Source organism: Silurus aristotelis, assembly GCF_946808225.1.
Source record: "Silurus aristotelis genome assembly, chromosome: 25".
In the NCBI taxonomy this organism is placed as follows: domain Eukaryota; kingdom Metazoa; phylum Chordata; class Actinopteri; order Siluriformes; family Siluridae; genus Silurus; species Silurus aristotelis.
Genome location: NC_139598.1, coordinates 8,180,768 through 8,198,811, shown reverse-complemented (window position 1 = coordinate 8,198,811; position 18,044 = coordinate 8,180,768). Strand labels below are relative to the sequence as shown.

At 38.4% G+C, this 18,044-nt stretch overlaps 1 protein-coding gene across 4 annotated transcripts in view; it reads left to right on the top strand.

Annotated features, from left to right (window-relative positions):
• prkag2a (protein kinase, AMP-activated, gamma 2 non-catalytic subunit a) overlaps positions 1-18,044 on the top strand; it is a 93,231-nt gene that overhangs the window by 56,448 nt on the left and 18,739 nt on the right. For all 4 annotated transcript variants that reach the window (XR_014531575.1, XM_083529957.1, XM_083529958.1 and 1 more), the window contains 2 exons: positions 7,882-7,991; positions 12,009-12,090. Coding sequence is in view for 3 of the 4 variants with exons in the window: in XM_083529957.1 (XP_083386083.1) it covers positions 7,882-7,991; positions 12,009-12,090 (192 nt within the window). In the remaining variant the exon portion in view is untranslated. The remainder of the gene's footprint in view (positions 1-7,881; positions 7,992-12,008; positions 12,091-18,044) is intronic.

The window sequence follows — 18,044 nt, the reverse complement described above, 5'->3', positions numbered from 1 at the left end:
TCTGAAATATGAATTTATGTTAGTGCCTCTAAGTTTAACACATGTTTATCCCTAATGTGAAAGCCAGTGGTGACGGTGGAAAGGAAAAGCTCCATGAGATGAGTATGAGGACGAAACCTTGAGAGGAACCAGACCCTAAAAGGAACCTGACCTCATTTAAATGGTTTTGAGACAGTGGCATTGAGTAAAAGACAGGAGGTGGAGCTGGAGGTAGCAGAGCTGAAGATGTCGAGGATTTCATTGGGAGTGACGAGAATAGACAGGATTAGAAATGAGTTTATTAGAGGGACAACGGATATAGGATGTTTTTTAAAACAAAGTGAGGGAGGTGAGATTGAGATGGTTTGGACATGTGCAGAGGAGGGACATGGGGTATATCAGTAGGAGAATGCTAAGGATGGAGCCACCAGGAAGGAGGAAAAAAGGAAGACCAAGGAGGAGGTTTATGGATGTGGTGAGGGAGGACATGCAGGTAGTTGGTTTAAAAGAGTCAGATGTAGAGGACACGGATGATCCGCTGTGGCGACCCCTAATGGGAGAAGCCGGAAGAAGAAGAAGAAGAATGCACAGTTTCAGTTCCATCGATGTTGAGGTGTGCTGTTCAGTGATGGGCACTTAAATACAGAGCAGTTCATGCAAGTTGCAGTCCTAGGACATTGTAGAAGACTGTTTGTTTAATTACATTTTAAATCCATCCTCATAGTTCTTGAGTTGCTCAGTAACTTCATGGATGTTGGTTTATGTGGAACCATCTTCAGGTGCACAGAGCTGTCTCCAATTGAAGAGAACACCCAACAGAGGTAGGGTGTCTGAATGAATCAGGCAGATCCCAAAAGAAGTGTTATGCTAATAAATAATTGTGGGATATATATTATTAAATATAGTTTAGAGGACTTGGTGGGGAAAAACTTACTAACTAGCAAAAACATTATAGTGAACATGTAAATGATTTGAATAGGGTTTAATTTTGGTATACTTAATTTGGTATACTCTAATTTGCTTAAAGATTTGCGTGAACATAGCTGATGGGGAATTTGACACAAGGCTCTTAAGAGCCATGCTGTTCCAGTAAAAAGTTTTTATTCTTGTTGTTATTTTCCCCCAAATCTCTTGTGAAAAAAGACACTGCAATCAAGTTCTTGACATCGTATGGCAAAGGTCAAGATCTACAACACCTGGCAGTGAACAGTTAATCATTAGATTTGTTTTGGTACCAACTCTATACTCTAATAGTATGATGAAAAAAGGTCATGAAAGAAAATATTTTATTTCTTACTGCTATTTGTTTTTAGACGTGTACACTGTAAAGGGAATTATTACCTTATAGCTCCCAGGAACGCTAACATCCCTCTATTTTTACTGAGTTGATCTGTTACTAACCCCATGGAATCGTTGGCCTCTCTGCAGTTCAACAAACCTTCTTTGTTCTGCTGCAGTTTTACAGTTTTTGCCGAACTCTATAATCGTAATAGAGGATTGCAAGATAGACTTTTCAGGCTTTTCAACTGTGTGCAGTGTCCGTATGGAGCCACTCATTTAATTTAGACAGTTGCATTAGCAATGTAATGCCCAAGCAAACCAAAATGTTATGCAGGACATGAATACACTAAAAAAGGTATCCCACAATTAGACAGACGGAAGTTGAACATGTCCTTTCACTATATGGAAAAAAGTATTGGAAACTAGACTTTTCCAGCCATAAATGGATCTTTCCAACACCACAATGTTAGAGGCACATAGTTGTACAGGACGACCTTAGATGCAGTAACATTAAATTTCCCCGAACTTAAATGAGGAGACCCAAACCTGTTTCAGCATGACCATGCCCCTGTGCCCAAAACAAGCTCTATGAAGATATAGTTTATAAGGGTTGGAGTGGAAGTCCATAGAGTGGCTGTCTATAGAGCTCTGACCTCAACTCTACTGAACAGCTGATGAATTGGAATGCTGACTGCACCCTAGGCCTCCTCGAACATTCATCACTACCTGCCTTGCTAACACCTTTGTGGCTGAATAAGCACAAATTTCCTCAGACACTCCAAGATCTAGCAGAACATCATCTCAGAAGAGTGAAGTAAAGTATTGTAAAAGCAAATGAGGACTAAATATGCAATTGTGTTTAAAAATCACACATTTTATAGTCAGGTCTTCACAAACTCTTGCTTATACAGTGTATTTTTTAATAGCTTGATTGTTGGTTGATAGAATCCTTCTCTGGCTAAATGTTATTATATTCCATTGGTTACTGTAAGATGTGGGGTACAAAAGTGTTGACGTAAACAAAAATCAGCTGCCCATTCAGTTCTACCTTTGTGTCAAATAGCAGTGGTTATCTAGCTATAACTTTGTGCAAACAGGATGCTAGCCTCTGTGATTATGAAAAGGAGCACATGTATCTGGGCTATTATGTTATCATTCAGATTTGCTCAGGAGGCAAAGGGTTTAGTAAGCTGTTGTTATAATGCATTTTTATTTTTTTTATTTAATTAATTCAGCAGTCTGAAAATAAATCCTGTATTTAATTTTGTTGCTCCCCAAAGAAAACTCTTCCTTTGATTCACTTGTTTAAGTGTAAAACCTTCCACGTGGTTCTTAAATTTCTCTGTGGTGTGCTCTATTCTTTGTATATCACTTTGTGCATTGCGCGTGAACAGACAACATGGCCTGGATGTTGGTTGAACCCGAACCAAACAACCATGATGATGGAAAATGAGGTGACGCAATCCTGCTGATTGAGGATTAGTAGGGGTTTAGAATTGTGAATTTTTGCCCTGTTTAGTGTCGATCATTTAGAAGTTATTTTTCTCGTTCTTTTCTAATCAGTATACAGAGTTTAGTATAGTTAGTGCACCGAAACTGATCTTGGTGTCTGGTATTAGTCTTATACTGTGCTTAATCAGTTATGGGCGTAAATGCAACAATGCTAACATTTGATACCATGTTTTACTGAAACATTTTCTGGCATTTAACCAGTAATTAAATTGAAAATGAAGAGGTGGCTGGCCTGAGTGCATAGAAGAGTATCAGTGAGAATTATCATTACAAATTTGCATGGGGCTGAGAATTGTGTGCACACAGTGGAATATGCAAATGGAATGCAGTAAAACAAGCGTGATCGAAGCTTTCGTGTGCGAGAGCACTTCAGATCTGCGAGCACTGAGACAAGCGCACTTCCTTTCCACTTATGTATCTCGAGTTGAGGTACAAACTGTACAAACAATATTAATTTGCTGATACTTCTGTGCACACTCGGGCTGAGTGAGATCCTGGTGTTTAACATAACATCTTACACATAACAAAAAAACCTTCGAGCTAGAACTCATCATAAGGAGCTAAGTACTAGCAGCATAATGTACCAACCAAGAGCTGGATAAAATGTTTCACGATTCCCCTGACACTATGGCTCTTATAGAGGTAATAGAGGTGCCTCCTTGTGCTACGTTCGCACATGCATCGACGTATCCCTATAGTTTCCTGGTGACTTTCCTAGTATTGGTTGCCATATTTATTAGTAGGTGATGCAACTAGCATTCCAATTTTGATGAAAAGCACATAGCCTCATCTGTCCTAGGACCTATTGGTAGATTGGTCCATATCTGCATGAAGGTAAACTTTTCTAAACTTTTGGCACATTGCTGGACATGCCCACATTCAGTTGCTGTTGGAAGCTGCCAGCTCTTGTTGAAAATGAATGATCTCTGGTCTTTGGCGCTGCACGTGTGAACGTAGCTTTGCTTGCAAGGTCCAAGAGGTTAGTAGTGTAAAGTATCAATAAGCATAATTAGTCGACTATTCAAGTACTTGTTCTCTAACTGGTTCATCAATTCATAAAAATCTACTTCAGTTCTTTGACTTTTCTTTATCTTTCCTTACTGGAAACTTGTGAGACATACGAAGGCATTGACTTCTTTTCCATTACATTGCGAGCATATGGCGCATTTCTGTCACTCGGTTCTTGCTGAAAACAAGACTGAGTTTGTAGGCTTGTACTAATGAAGATGAGCAACTCAAAGTCAAGTGTGGAAATATTTTAATCTTCTTGAGAACCATGTGGAGTGCAAACATGATCATCATGTTTAATGAGGAATCTCCTAAGGGGTTTAAACTTTGTCTAGTGAATCTCAACTAAAGAGGAAAGACAAAAGACAAATGCAGAAGTATGCAATTTGGCACAAAGGCACTGTGTGATGAGAACAAACATACATAGTTTGAATGGGCTTTTTTTATATGCTTCCTCCACACATTGAGGAAGAACTCTAGAATTGATAGATGTGAGGCTGTGTACAAATCTTTACATGTTTTTGACCTGGCAATAGCCTTGTGACTAGTTGCCAAAGGTGTTTCATTCAGGTTTTTTTTACATTTAAGAAAGTGGGCTAAAAGGCACATTTTTGTGGTATGAGCCCCCAAATCAGAAAGAAAAGAATGTGAGTAGTTTATTTTACAAAAGAAATAAATAAAAATAAAAAAAAAGACTCCCCCAGTGGCCAGTTTGGGTACAGGTGCCTATAGCTACATATCACTAAAAATGTGAAATGAACAATTATAAAAAATATAGTTGGTTTTAGCTCGAATGTTTTGCAAGTAGAAATACAGCTTGAAGTAATGTCTCCTTAATCCACAGTGTCTTGTTCTATTAGCATAACCTCTGTAATCAGGCCCTAAAGCTCTCTGAGAGCATGTTATCACTCAAAAATATGCTGGAAGGGCAGATTATTTTCTCCCTAGTAACTTGACAGTCAATTGACATGTGAAATGTGGAACGATCTGCACAGACATTCAAACACATATGTTAATACACTTCCTGTATGCCTTACCCATTTCCACTGGTCTCACATGCTGTCAACTTCATTTATGTAAAAGTATATCGAGAATGTGTCGAGTTGTTTCTTATAAAATTGCATCAGTGTACATTCAACCTACTTGCATTAGTGTATGTTTATTATTTATTACCACAATTTATTCGGCTGTTTTGGAAGTGAAGAAAGAGTTTGGACCTGAATGTTAGCTGTTTTTATGTTGTCTGTTAATTGCTGCAGAATCACTTAAAAATCCATCTTCCAGAGTTTTTTCTCAATTGCCACAGCTGATATTATCCCAATTGTCCTAGTCTCCTTTTAAACTACAAATATTTTCATTTCTCTTACCTTACTGATTGTGTACCATTGCCTTATTTATTATATTTTAATCTGAATAAATTTCGCAAATCAAGTGTCGCACACGCCTAGCATCGCTAGTGGGGAAAACTGTTACAGGCCAGAGACCATATGAAAGATTGCACTTGTGATATGCAGCACAAAACAGCCATTCTTAAGGGTTTATCTGGGGATTGGTGGAGAAGAGGATTAGCCAATGACCCGCAACCTTTTAAGTCAAAACAGTACACTTTCAGTTCTTAATGAAATCATTGTGCGAAAGTTTAGAGGCATGCATTTTCAAACTTTTATATTGTGCCCTCTGCCTACATAAAGTACCGTGACAGATGTTTTGTGGGCGGCTGTGTCCTTAAAGAAAGGCTTACAGTGCCCCTCGAATGCTGTTAAAGTGTGTAGCAAACAACATTAATGACAATTTTGCAGTTTAGCTTCGAATAGCTTGGTGGCACTTTGCCAAAGCGTCATACCTCTGCAGTAACTTCAGAAGGCAATTGTTTGGTCTCTTTTGAAGATTTTCATGAGCCATCAGCTTGTTTAAAAGATTCGAATAGTAGCGTTTTTTTTTTATTGTAAATGCAGTTATTTTTTTAGGATCAGCATTTTGCCTGTTTGTTTGTTTTGTTTGTTTTCTGAGATTTTATTAGGTTAAGATACTGTACAGTCTTTGTGTAGTCAGGCCATGGTGTGCTTACCCAACATGTTTACCTCAGAGCAGCAGCTGGAAGCTGTTAATTGGCTTTGCTTGCTTGAGCTCATCTCGAGCTAAAGTTTGTGCCTAAGGTTCTGTGCTAAACACAAAGAAATATTGTCACATTAACACAGCATAACTGTACCAACATGCTTAATTTTCATCTTTTCATATTTATATCTCCTGACTGTGCTTTGAGGTTTTATTCTAAAATACCCTGAGTAAAATTACAGTTATTAATGTAAATAAAAAAAGGAAAAAAAACTCGGATAAACCATACCCCCATGTGATTTAGCTGCCAACCCAATTCAAAGTGAATTGAAATGAAAATGAAAATCCTGGTTGTATTACTTTGTTGAAAAACCTTTTGCTTGTAATACAACACTGTCTTTTGGAGGAAGAGTCTATCAACTTGGCACATCTTCATTTGGCAACAGTCTTGTAATAATGCTCCAGATCTATCAGATTGCATGGGGATCTCATGTGCACAGCTCTCTTTATTCCACAGGTTTCTAGTAGGATTTAGATTTCATCTTCATTTAGATTTTCTTCTGGAGCTATTTTTTTTTGTTGACTTGGATGTGTGGTGTTATTGTGCTAAAAGGTAAAAAATTTTCTTCAGTGGTCAGAGAGCTTTCCCCAATTCTTAGAGCCCCTGTCCCAGTTTAAAAAGAAGCAGTTACATTGCATGATACTGCCACCACCATGCTTCACTGTAGGTAGGATCATTTGAGTAGTGTGTGTGTGTGTGTGTGTGTGTGTGTGACAGGAGAAAAAAAGACGATTGTCCACATACCGGTCTCCTGGCAGTTTTTGATTAACACATTAAGACGAAATTTGAGGAAAACGTGTCAATTTTTCCTCGATAATGTTTTTAATGTGAGGTAACTGGTGTGTGAGCCTTAGTGTGAGATGATTATTTATTTATTTATTTAGCACAAAATAGTTTCTCATTTTATTCATTTCCACATCCTGTAAACATTAGCATTTGTTTAGGCTAATTAATATGCCTATGAAATATAGTTTGTACCAGCAGCTGATCTGTGTTCTCACTTCCTGTTGTGCAGCAAGAGGCAGGATTTGTGTATATTGTGCTGTCATATAAAATGAAAAGGTTTCTTTAAGAATCTCAATAGGAAATCGTTTTCTTTTGCTATTACTCTACGAATAATATTTAAACCATGTTAACCCAGTGAGTATAATCTGCTAGGATTAATGGAAAAAAATAAATCCTGGATACATTATCCACTTTCCCAAGGGACTTAACCTAGCGATTTGCCCATCTTTCATATATTGCTATTACTTATGCTTTCCATAAGAAATGTTGAGAATTAAACTTTTACAAATGCAACAAACTGCCAAGTTGAAACCCGCCCACATTTCTATGAGTCTAAGCAGAACTGTCAGTCATTCTGGACCATGCCAGCAGAACTTTGCTAACTGACAGGAACTGGCAGTGTGGCAAAAGATAAAGATCTTTTCATGGCACAGAGCTCAGTCCAGAAATCAAGTGGCGCCTCGAAGTAGCCTCTGCTTTTTTTTTTTTTTTTATTATCTTGACTGAACAGGAAAATGCCTTGATGGCCCCTTTAAAAAAGGCCCCTTCTAGCAAAAGACTTGTCCTAGGAAACCAAGGTCTTGTGTGAGCGCTACTGTAGAAACCGTGCATGGTAACGGAGCGAGTGGATGGAGCAGGATGCCAGATACATATGGACTAAAATGCAGCGTTCTTGCTGTTGAATGTCCAATTTATAGTACTTTAATGATCTTTTACCTCCATTACGGATAAACTCTGGTATTAATTTGTGTATACTTTAACCTTAGTGTAAACTCTGCTTAAATGAACACACATTTTGCTCAGTTTTTGATTCAATAACAAATATTTTTTATATAACTTATTTCTGTGCTACAGGCAAAGCTTTTTGATTGTGTTTACTCCTGTTTAATTCAAGCAATGTTTATGGACATTAAACATGCAGCCTCTTTTAACTTTTTATATCCAGGACTCAATGAGCCTTTTGTCTGTTTTCGTTGCAGTTGTCGAAGAGTCTGAAAGCGATATTTACATGCACTTTATGAAGTCCCACAAGTGCTATGACATTGTCCCCACTAGTTCCAAACTGGTGGTGTTTGACACGATGCTACAAGTAAGTGCTTTTTTTTTTTTTTTTTGCATTGCATTGCATTGCATTGCATTGCACATGTTTTACATAAGACATGTTCATAATGACCCTTTGGCTTGTTTTCACATTCTGTCAATCAGAAACCTTTTGTTTATTCTTTCCTCAAACAAATGAGTACAACTGGTACATAGCGTCAGAAACTATTACAAAGTTCAGAGTTAAAACATCTTTGTTGGTGAGGGAAAAAATAAGTAAGAAGGGCGAACGTGTGTTGCTTGGGCATTGGATAAATGTTTTCAGATTATTTTCAGATTAATTATGGATGTTTTAAATAATATTTTAAGACCATAATGCCAAGTGCAAGGTTTATATTAATATACTCATTCTAAATTGTTTCTTTAGTAACTGTAGTTCTCCGGCATTGCTGTCAATAGTAAAAAAAATTAAAAATAAATAAAAATAAATCTAGGGTTAGGGTATATATACAGCCGAACCCACTTATCTCGACCTCGGTTAACTCGCCAACCCTATTAAGTCGACGTTTTTGAAGTGGAACCGCCAAATTCTCTCTTTGTCTAAGCATTTTTTAATCGGTTATGTCGATTTTAAATTTTTTTTTATTTTTTTATGTCGCCGAACCCTAATATCTCGAGCACAAGGGGGGCAAATTTGCCACTTAACGTCGGTTATGTCAGGAATCCCCCTGCCACGCCCCCTTCGGCGGCGGCATTCCCCGAAGCACCCTGTTCCTTCTCGCACAGAGTTCGTTGTAATCATGCTGATCACACACACCTGACTCTCATTCACTCACTCATCCCATCTTTTAGTTAAGCCCCTCACCTCCACACACTCGCGGTCCGTTATTGTTTGTGCATGATCGTATGTGTTTGGTTTTTGTCGGTCTGTGTAATCGCGTATACGTATCCCGCTACGTACCCTTCGTAACCTCCAAAAACACGTGTATGCACATTCTCATTTATTAACGCACATAATGTACATAAAGAAATGTCAAGCACGTTAATATATTGCCGCCATATTGGTTTTCGTTTGTCTCGATCATCAGTTATCTCGACGCTTTTTGGCATCCCCTAGGCCGGCGACATAACCGGGTTCCACTGTATATAAAATAAAAAAAGCCACCCAAGACACTTTCTAAAATGTTAAACAAACATCTACTCACAGAAACCACCACTATATTCACAATATATATTTTCCTTTGTTAAATAAGGGTTTCAACATTTTTATTTATTTACTTTTTTTTTTTTATAGTGAGTAATACTTTACCACAAGACAGTCTAGACATTATTGCCCTTGCCAGTTTTTTCTGCTATATTAATTATATAGCTGCTATATAAAGTTTTTGGAGGTTCATAACACTAACAGGGCTTTTACACTGGCAGTTTTCTGAGTTGGCATGAACAATTGTTAAGCACAACATGGTACCTAACCTTAGGAGACCTGTAGGTGGCCAGAGTTCGTTTGTACTGGATCTGTGCTGTGATTTCTGAGAATGTGAACTCAACAGGATTTCAAGAAGTAAAGCAACTTAAACATCTGCATCATTTTATAATTAATATAATGGCATATATTATTTTATTAGTAGTACTATAATTTATCATAGTATTATTATATTGTGTGTCCTTCCAAAATAATAAAAATCTATGTATACGGTGAGGTGCATCGTGTTCTCCATGCACATTGCTGATGACGCAAGATGCATTCAAATTCATTGGTGTTCTATAGACTTTGACCACTCTGGTTTGTAATCACAGCAAATGTACCCAGTGTGAAAACCACTTAAATGTGTTTTATTACTTACTACTTAGTTTATAACTTTACTAATGCCCTTGTGGCTAAATGAGCAGAAATCTCCTGAACCACCCTCCGTAATCTAGTGGAACATCTTACTAGAAAAGTGGACGTTATTATAACAGCAAAGGGGGACTAAATGCAAAATGGGATATTTAGAAGGCACATACAAATCTTATTTTCAGGTGTGTGCAAACTGGTCCATATAGTGCATCTATAGAGGGCAAAGAGTAAATAAGAAGAGAATAGTACACATCTCATTAAACTGCTGACCATTATGTTGCATTATATTTTTGGCCCTGATTGTTTCTGTATTGCCTAAAGGCTGACTCTATGCTGTTAAACGTGTTTAATTTGTTTTATACTGTATGTTAATACAAAAACTCAGCCAAAACACAAAAATCCTCTAGAATATGGTCTTCTCTCCGTTTAATACAAGCATGATGTCCTGTTACACGAGACCTCCTCACAAGCCTCTGCCCAAACTATCTTCACACTTGCCTCTTTGAATTTTCAGTGTGACGAAAAGGATGCAATCGATTCCAAAGATCCAAATGTTAACCAGGGGTGGAGCATGCTCTCTTTCATGTTTGCCCTCTTTGTTAGGGCCCCAAAAGTGAGACTTTGACTCTTCTCTTAAGCTTCCAATGGCCTTTACTGTCACTTGTGCAGCAAAGCAATGCACCAGCGCCCCTCAGCCTCCCCCTACCGCCTTTCATCACTAAGGCATGGATTTGTAAGGCAAATGAGCTCACCGAATTTTACACGTCTGATTGTAAGGTTAAATTCGCAGTTTGAAAAGCATGTCTGCATCTTGGGTAGGAGGATGAAGGGGTGCACATTTGTGACATACTGTAACTAATTTAGGGCTTGAACACTCTTAGAAGGCTTTAACATACTATGCAAATTTATGAAGATCTGATAATTATGTGGCAGTCTGGGGGGAAAAAAACAGTCAGATGTTACTGCAGCTAAAACCCAAAATGAAAGAAAGGCAGATTTGACTCGACTGTGGTTAATAGGCCTAAAATGATTCCTCAAGTAATTCAAATACAAAAAAAATTTAAATACACCCGGAGCACTGTGGTTTCAACATATAGATGCTTTAAAAGTATTCATTTAAGGTACATTTAAAACAGATAAAAATGAGTGATTAAGTTGCGATTAGTCACGAATGAACTCTGTGATTGACATAGCTCATCACATTACCATGTTAATGATGTTTAATGTGCAAAAAGGAAGTAAACAACTCATCTGAAATAAAGGTAAAGCTTAGACTACAATACAATATACATATTATACAGAAATATTATAAGTGGTGAGTGACTAATAAAAAGTGAATTAAGCTTAACAGACACAAGTGGGAAGTTGAAAGTGACTGGTCACTTGACGATGTGAAGGCAGGCAGTATTGCTCCACCAAAGCACTGCAGTACTGATTTGTTTTTTAACGCATCAGCACAGCGAATACATGACTCACTGCAGTGCTGTGCTGGCTGGCAGAGGTTCACTCCCCCACCTTCATCCAGGACCTTCCATTAATCAGAGGAAGAGGCCCAGGAGTTTCTCATTATGTCCTCTCACTGTGGCTCAATTCAAGTTTAATAGTCAGAGTATGCTGGAGCAGCAACCGAGGAGAGAAAAAGAGATGTTCTGGTGATTTATATAAGAGAGACCCAAACTGCAATGACTATTGCTTAGTTCCAATCGCTTTTGAAACAAATAGCCTTTTCATAATTCAAAGTCATGAGGGTGATGTTTCTCTTTTTGCTCCAAGTGAAAGGCTTCTGAGAGGAATCTTTATCATGTAACACATAACGGAGAGGTATTCATTGTAGCAGTGCCTTTTACACGTACTATGAATTAAATTGAATTACATCCCAATGGGAAAGACTCTAATAATGCGTTGTTTAAGCTACTTGGCAGTGTTTGTCTATGTACGGCATGAGAACGTAGTCAGGTGGCATAGTGACCGATCAGGCAGGATTTTGTGTCCGAGCTGGATACAGCGCTCTTTGCCTGTCACGATGCAATACTGCTACATCAGGAATTGTGCTACCAATCTGTTCCTTACTTTACTTGGTTGCCAAAATGCTTGTAGTGTACCTCTAATTAGGGAGTGTTCTTTACAGTCCAATTATGTACCTTAAATATGCATGGACAAGTATAGCTTGACCCCTTTCTTTCTTTCTTGGAGTGTGCTCTGACCTATTTTTTTCCTCTCATGTCTCAGGTTAAGAAGGCCTTTTTTGCTTTGGTGGCTAATGGAGTTCGAGCAGCGCCTCTGTGGGAGACAAAGAAGCAGAGTTTTGTAGGTGAGTGGGCAAAGCTTTGTCTTAATGATCACATGAGTTTTGAATCCCAAAAGCATTGTGGGGTACGAGGCAGAAAGATGTGCTGATTTCACTGTGATTGGTGAGGTGTAAAATGAGCCAAAAGACAAGGATGTAGGACTACACATCTCTGCAGTGTTGCATATATTTAGCTCAAGAAAATGCTGGATGACAAACACAAATTTACTTAATTTAATTCATTTTTATTTGTATAGCGTTTTTAACAATGAACATTGTCTCAAAGCAGCTTTACACAGATGATGTGGTTATAGAAAATTAATATGTTCTTTATGAGTAAGTTTGTCCCTGATGAGCAACTGTGGAAAGGAAAAACTCCCCAAGATGGCATCAGGAAGAAACCTTGAGAGGAACCATACTCAAGAGGGAACCCATCCTCATCTGGGTTGCACCGAATGTCCATTTATTGCAGATTTACGATTTTGCGGGGTACAGTGATGATGATCAGAACCAAACTGTGGTCCTGAGTCAATGTAGCAGTCTGTTGACATTAACTACAGTCCAAATCCATCCTGAAAGCTTCCGTTCTTACTCCAGAATTTCATGGAACCACCATGAACAAAAAAAAAAAACTAATACACTGTATGGCCTAAAGTATGTGGACTCCTGATCACTGAGCATTCTTTTCTTTTGCTGTTATAACTGCCTCCACTTTTCTGGGAAAGCTTTCCGTTAGATTTTGGGATGTGAATTTGTGCATTTTTACCCACAAGCGGTCAGAGAGGCCTGGCACAAAGTGACATTCCAATTAATCCAAAGATGCTCACTGACGACAGGGGGCCAGCCACTTGAGTTCTTTAACATGAACCTGGGCTAATTGTGTGTTTCCTGGTTAAAGAAGTCCCACACATGGCTGTGCTGGACAGGTGTCCGCATACATTTGGCTATATAATGTAATTTATTGAGCTCCAGTTTTGCTTCCTCAAGAGTCTTCTTTTTAGTCTTTCTTTGGTTTCTCTTGCAGATTGTGTTCAGAAATAAAATTTAACTTGTCCTCTTGCTGAGATTTTTGTCCCAGATATATACCAACTATGCTATGAATCAATAGGAGAATGCTCCAGGTGTAATTCCATGCAGCTTTTTTTAAAATAAGTATTTGTGCATTAATGTCCAGGAGTCTGCACTTCCAGGAATATGGCAGATTTAACTCGCACTTAGTTCTCAGAAATCCAGAAAGATACAATTTAACTCCAGCCCCAGGCCTAACAAATGTATTACATATTGTAATGAAGCTGCAGAACGCAGGACAAGCCTCCACTTTGTTCTTGTGCTTTTTATTTGAAAGAAAACGCACAAACCTGTGGCATATCCTAGTTTAAAACTCCCACAGTTCAGCTCCTGGGGAGAAAGCTGTAGATAGTGATTCTCTAAAAGGGTTAATGCCTCACGATCTAGAAGAGTTAAGTGTGGTGGTTGATAGCTGCAGGGTTGCATATCTTTCCTAACCACCATCCAGTGCACTTGAAGCCAACCCACGCTTAAACAAGAATAGCATCTACATCACTGTTTCTAAAGAAAATTCAAACATTTGTTGGACTTTGCTCTGGCAAAAAAAGCTGACCATCAGCTGTCAAATGCGATGTGTGTGCGCGTGCTTGCGTGCGTGTGTGTGTGCGCGTGTGCGTGTAAATATATATTTCATTCTGGAAATTCTCTAAAAGATTTTAGAAATGCATGTACCAGGTTTCTTTTTACATAAGAAGGAAGAAAAACTTATGTAATTCTTGTACCGCTTGTAAATTTTTTTATACGACTGTTGTAGTGTTTGTAATACGTGAGATCTTCTTACTTCTCACATGACAACAAGGCTAACCGTAGCAAACCAGGCAGCATGACTGATGAACTGCTGCTTGTTGATGTGTAATATAGAAGGATATAACGGTTACTCTAATATCAGTATAAGTGAAAGTACATTTCTAAAGAACCCCATCCATACTGTCCGTCCTCATATTATGCAAGCTAGAAAATTTGAGTTCTTAATAAATAAATCGTTTTCTTTCACATTTAGAAGTCCTTATGCCAGTGCTGTTAAATTGAAAATGTAATGTTATGCCTTCACTTCCTTAAAACAAACTATGCGAATTTTCATGTATACCTGTGTACCCCTGGTAAAATTCATGGGTTCACTCAATGGTGAGGAAAGAATTATGGAATAACCTTGTAATTTGCTATTCTATGGAAAGGATTATGATACCCAAACAGGAAGAAAACCCAGCACAGAGTGTGGCGAAAGATGTTGGCTGTTCCCAGTTAGCTGTGTCTAAAGTTTGGTGCAAGTATAAACAACCTGGGAAGCTTACAAAAGGAAAATATTCAGGTAAACTGAGAAAGATGTGAAAACATCAGGATTGAAATCTCAAAGCAGTATGGCTTGAAAATAGAAACTGCACAACAGAATAAATGCCAAACTAATGAGCAGAAACAGGAGTGTTTGTGAGAGAACTGTGAGGTTATTGTGGTCTATAGAGAAGTAATCATGGAGTGGGGATGGTTGGATGAATGTGATATTCAGTGATGAATAATTAATCTATGTTGGTAAGTAGAACTTCTCTCTGGTGCCTTTCTAATGAAATGTATAAGCGGCCCGCCTGAAGCAAACCAAATTTCCCAATAGTTTTTTGTTATGTGGTTGTACATGTCAGGTAATGGACCGGGAGAGTTGGCAGTCAGTACCTCAGAAGTCAATGCTCGGGTGAATTTTAAACATTCCATCATTAAAACTAGGTTTGATGGTGGTGATGTTTTTCAGGATGAGATGCTTCCTCTCACTCAGCAAAAACAGTTAAAGGCATATCTGCTTAATAACATAACCAGAAAGCAGTATGGATCTTAATTTAATAAGTTATGGTGGGAATTTAAAAAGAATTTCAACCAGCTTGATGGAGAATATTGTACTTCATTAGTGTAGTTTATCTCCCAAAGATCGCAGTATTTCATTGCTCTTCCTCTGGGTTTTATGTCGAAATTTAGATTTTTTTTTTTATGTAAATGCCATAGTTTTCCTTTACTTTATTGGGGGGGGGGGGGATGCAATGAATTAAAATATTTTAATTCCATATGTTTGTGGTACGTTTCAAGATGCCGTAATGTTAAGCTATTAAGCAAAATGTTTTTGTATTGTGATATTGTTTATTGGCTAAAAAGTCAAAAATGCTGGATCTTCAATTTAGGTGATTCTATCATTTTTGCAGGGCTTTATTTTGGCAATAAAAGAAATGCTTAAATTTCTAAAGGAAACATACAATCAAGCCTCTTTCGTGCCCGGCTATTGATTGCTTGGGAAAGTTCACCCTTTTCAGAATTTTTGTATTTTCAACAATTTCTAGTCTTTAGATTTTTCTCCCCTTAATTCCTAATATAAGTAATATAGTTGTCTATGAATTTTCTCAAAACATCGTTTTGAAAAATTTCTTTGTGATGGTCAATGTATTTTTATTAGAGTTTAGATTTCCAGGTGCTGAGGGCTGGACAAACTGCCCCAGCGTTTTATTGGTTTAAAAAATCCTTTGCATCCAAGGAACATTCTTAAGTCCAATTTTGTTTCGGTTCCAGCAACTTATTTCTCATTCGTTTGCATTGACTGACTGGGCGTTATGTAAATTCTGGCTATAAGCAATACAACGGATACATATTTGTGTTCATATTGGGATGTTTTTCCCACAGAGCAAAGAATTCACATGACTGTAGATGCTTTTGACTGTAAATGGCTTTTTCGGAACATGATGCCATGTACAGCATGGAATAACTTGTAATATGGATTTTATAATTAAATGTTCAGTCCAATGGAAAGGGAGTATTTTAATTAGTTTAAATAAATGATTTAAGGAATTGGTATCTGCTTGAGTATGAGGAGCTGTATGAGAAGTTGGTCACTAAGGAAGGAGAAAAGGAGTTGTGATGATTGGCCAGGCAGAGGGACCGAGCTGGGAAGGATGTGCTACAAGTTAGAGCAATAAAGGATGGAGATGGAAATGTGTTGACTAGTGAGGAGAGGGTGTTGAGAAGATGGAGTATTTTAAGCAGGTGATGAATTAGGAAAATTAGAGAAAGAAGGTTGGATGGTGTGGAGATGGTGAAGCAGGAAGTGGATAGAATCAGTAAGGAGGAAGTGAGAGCAGCGATTAAGAGGATAAACAGTGGAAAGTCGGTTGGACCAGATGACCTACTGGTAGAAGCATGAGGATGTTTAGGAGAGATGGCAGTGGAGTTTTTAACCAGGTTGATTTTGGAAGGTGAGAGGATGCCTGAGGAATGGAGGAGTGTGCTGGTACCGATCTTTAAGCATAAGGGAGATGTGCAGACCTGCAGTAAATACAAGGGAATTAAGTTGATCAGTCACACCATGAAGTTATGGTAAAGAGTAGTGGAAGCCAGGCTGAGAGAAAAAGTGACCATCTGTGAGCAACAGTATGGATTCATGCCGAGGAAGCGCACCACAGATACAATATTTGCTTTGAGAATATTGATGGAGAAGTATAGAGAAGGTCTGAAGGAGTTGCATTGTGTGTTTGTGGATTTAGAGAGAGTGTATGACAGGGTGCCTAGAGAGGAGTTGTGGTATTGTATGAGGAAGTCAGGTGTATCAGAGAAGTACGTGAGGGTGGTGCAGGACATGTATGAGGACAGTGTGACAGCAGTGAAGTGTACAGTAGGAACAACAGACTGGTTTAAGGTGGAGGTTGGATTGCATCAAGGATCGGCTCTAAGCCCTTTCCTGTTTGCAGCGATGATGGACAGGTTGACGGACGAGGTCAGACAGGAGTCTCCGTGGACTATGACGTTTGCGGATGATATTGTGATTTGTGGTGAGAATAGTGAGCAGGTTGAGAAAAGCCTGGAGAGGTGGAGGTATGTGCTGGAGAGAAGGGGAATGAAGGTCAGTAGGATTAAGACAGAGTACATGTGTGTGAATGAGAGGGAGGGCAGTGGAGTGGTGTGGATGCATGGAGAAAGGGGTGGGGTAAACTATAATAATTTATAAAGTGAACTTTACTTTTATTATTGTGGGACGCTATTGGAAAGAGTATATTCATGTCAACTGCAGTTTAATTGTAAGTGTATATTCCTGGAAAAATACAATCTAATTTTGAGACATATTTAGTTTTCTAGGAAGCAATACACTGGCCTGTAAAGTTATTTATTTACTTGTTTGCACTTGCTTACATGCTCTATTTGACTACCAGTTTGATATAATGTCTTAATACTCCTTTATCCACAATTGCTATAACATCGGTAGTCCTTTTTAATGCAGTAATAATAGCTGTTAATCATGCAGAGATGATTTCCTTTTGGCTTAGCCTTTGTCTGTAATGAGTGCTTGAGCTGGTCCAACTTGAAGGATACTAAAGCATGTGAACCTAAAGTATTGGAAGTGAATCTATTTGTTTGTGTGCGACGAGAATGCTGGAGAATAAGGTCTTTACTGTATAAAATGGTGGCCTTTTCAGTGGAAAAAAATCGCCAGAAGCAGATGGAGTTGGTTTTGCAGGACCAGGTGTAGACAGTGGTTTATAATTAAAGAAGCTCTCGGTTTATGCCAGAAAGCATAACAGCTGATGCACCCGTCAGCGAAGCTGTAACAGTTTAACGCTGCACCTTTAAAACACCGACAGCTGAAGCACAGTGGCAGCAGCACGGGATTATGATGCTTGAGAGATTTCAATGTTGTACACTGCTTCTTGGTGGTCTAAAGCTAAAATGCCTTTCCTCGTTCTCTTTCTTCCCTGCTTTGTGAGTTTACGGTCTGTTAAGAACAGACGAAAATACCGGATACTTCAGTCTTTTAGTTAAGGTGGCAATCACTCTGCATTAATGCAGTTCTATGCAAATATCAACATTCAGCCAGAGTTGTGAATAAAAGCGAGAAGGGCATGAGTAAAGTCAGGTACTGATGTAGGGTTTGGGAGGCCTGGGGTGCA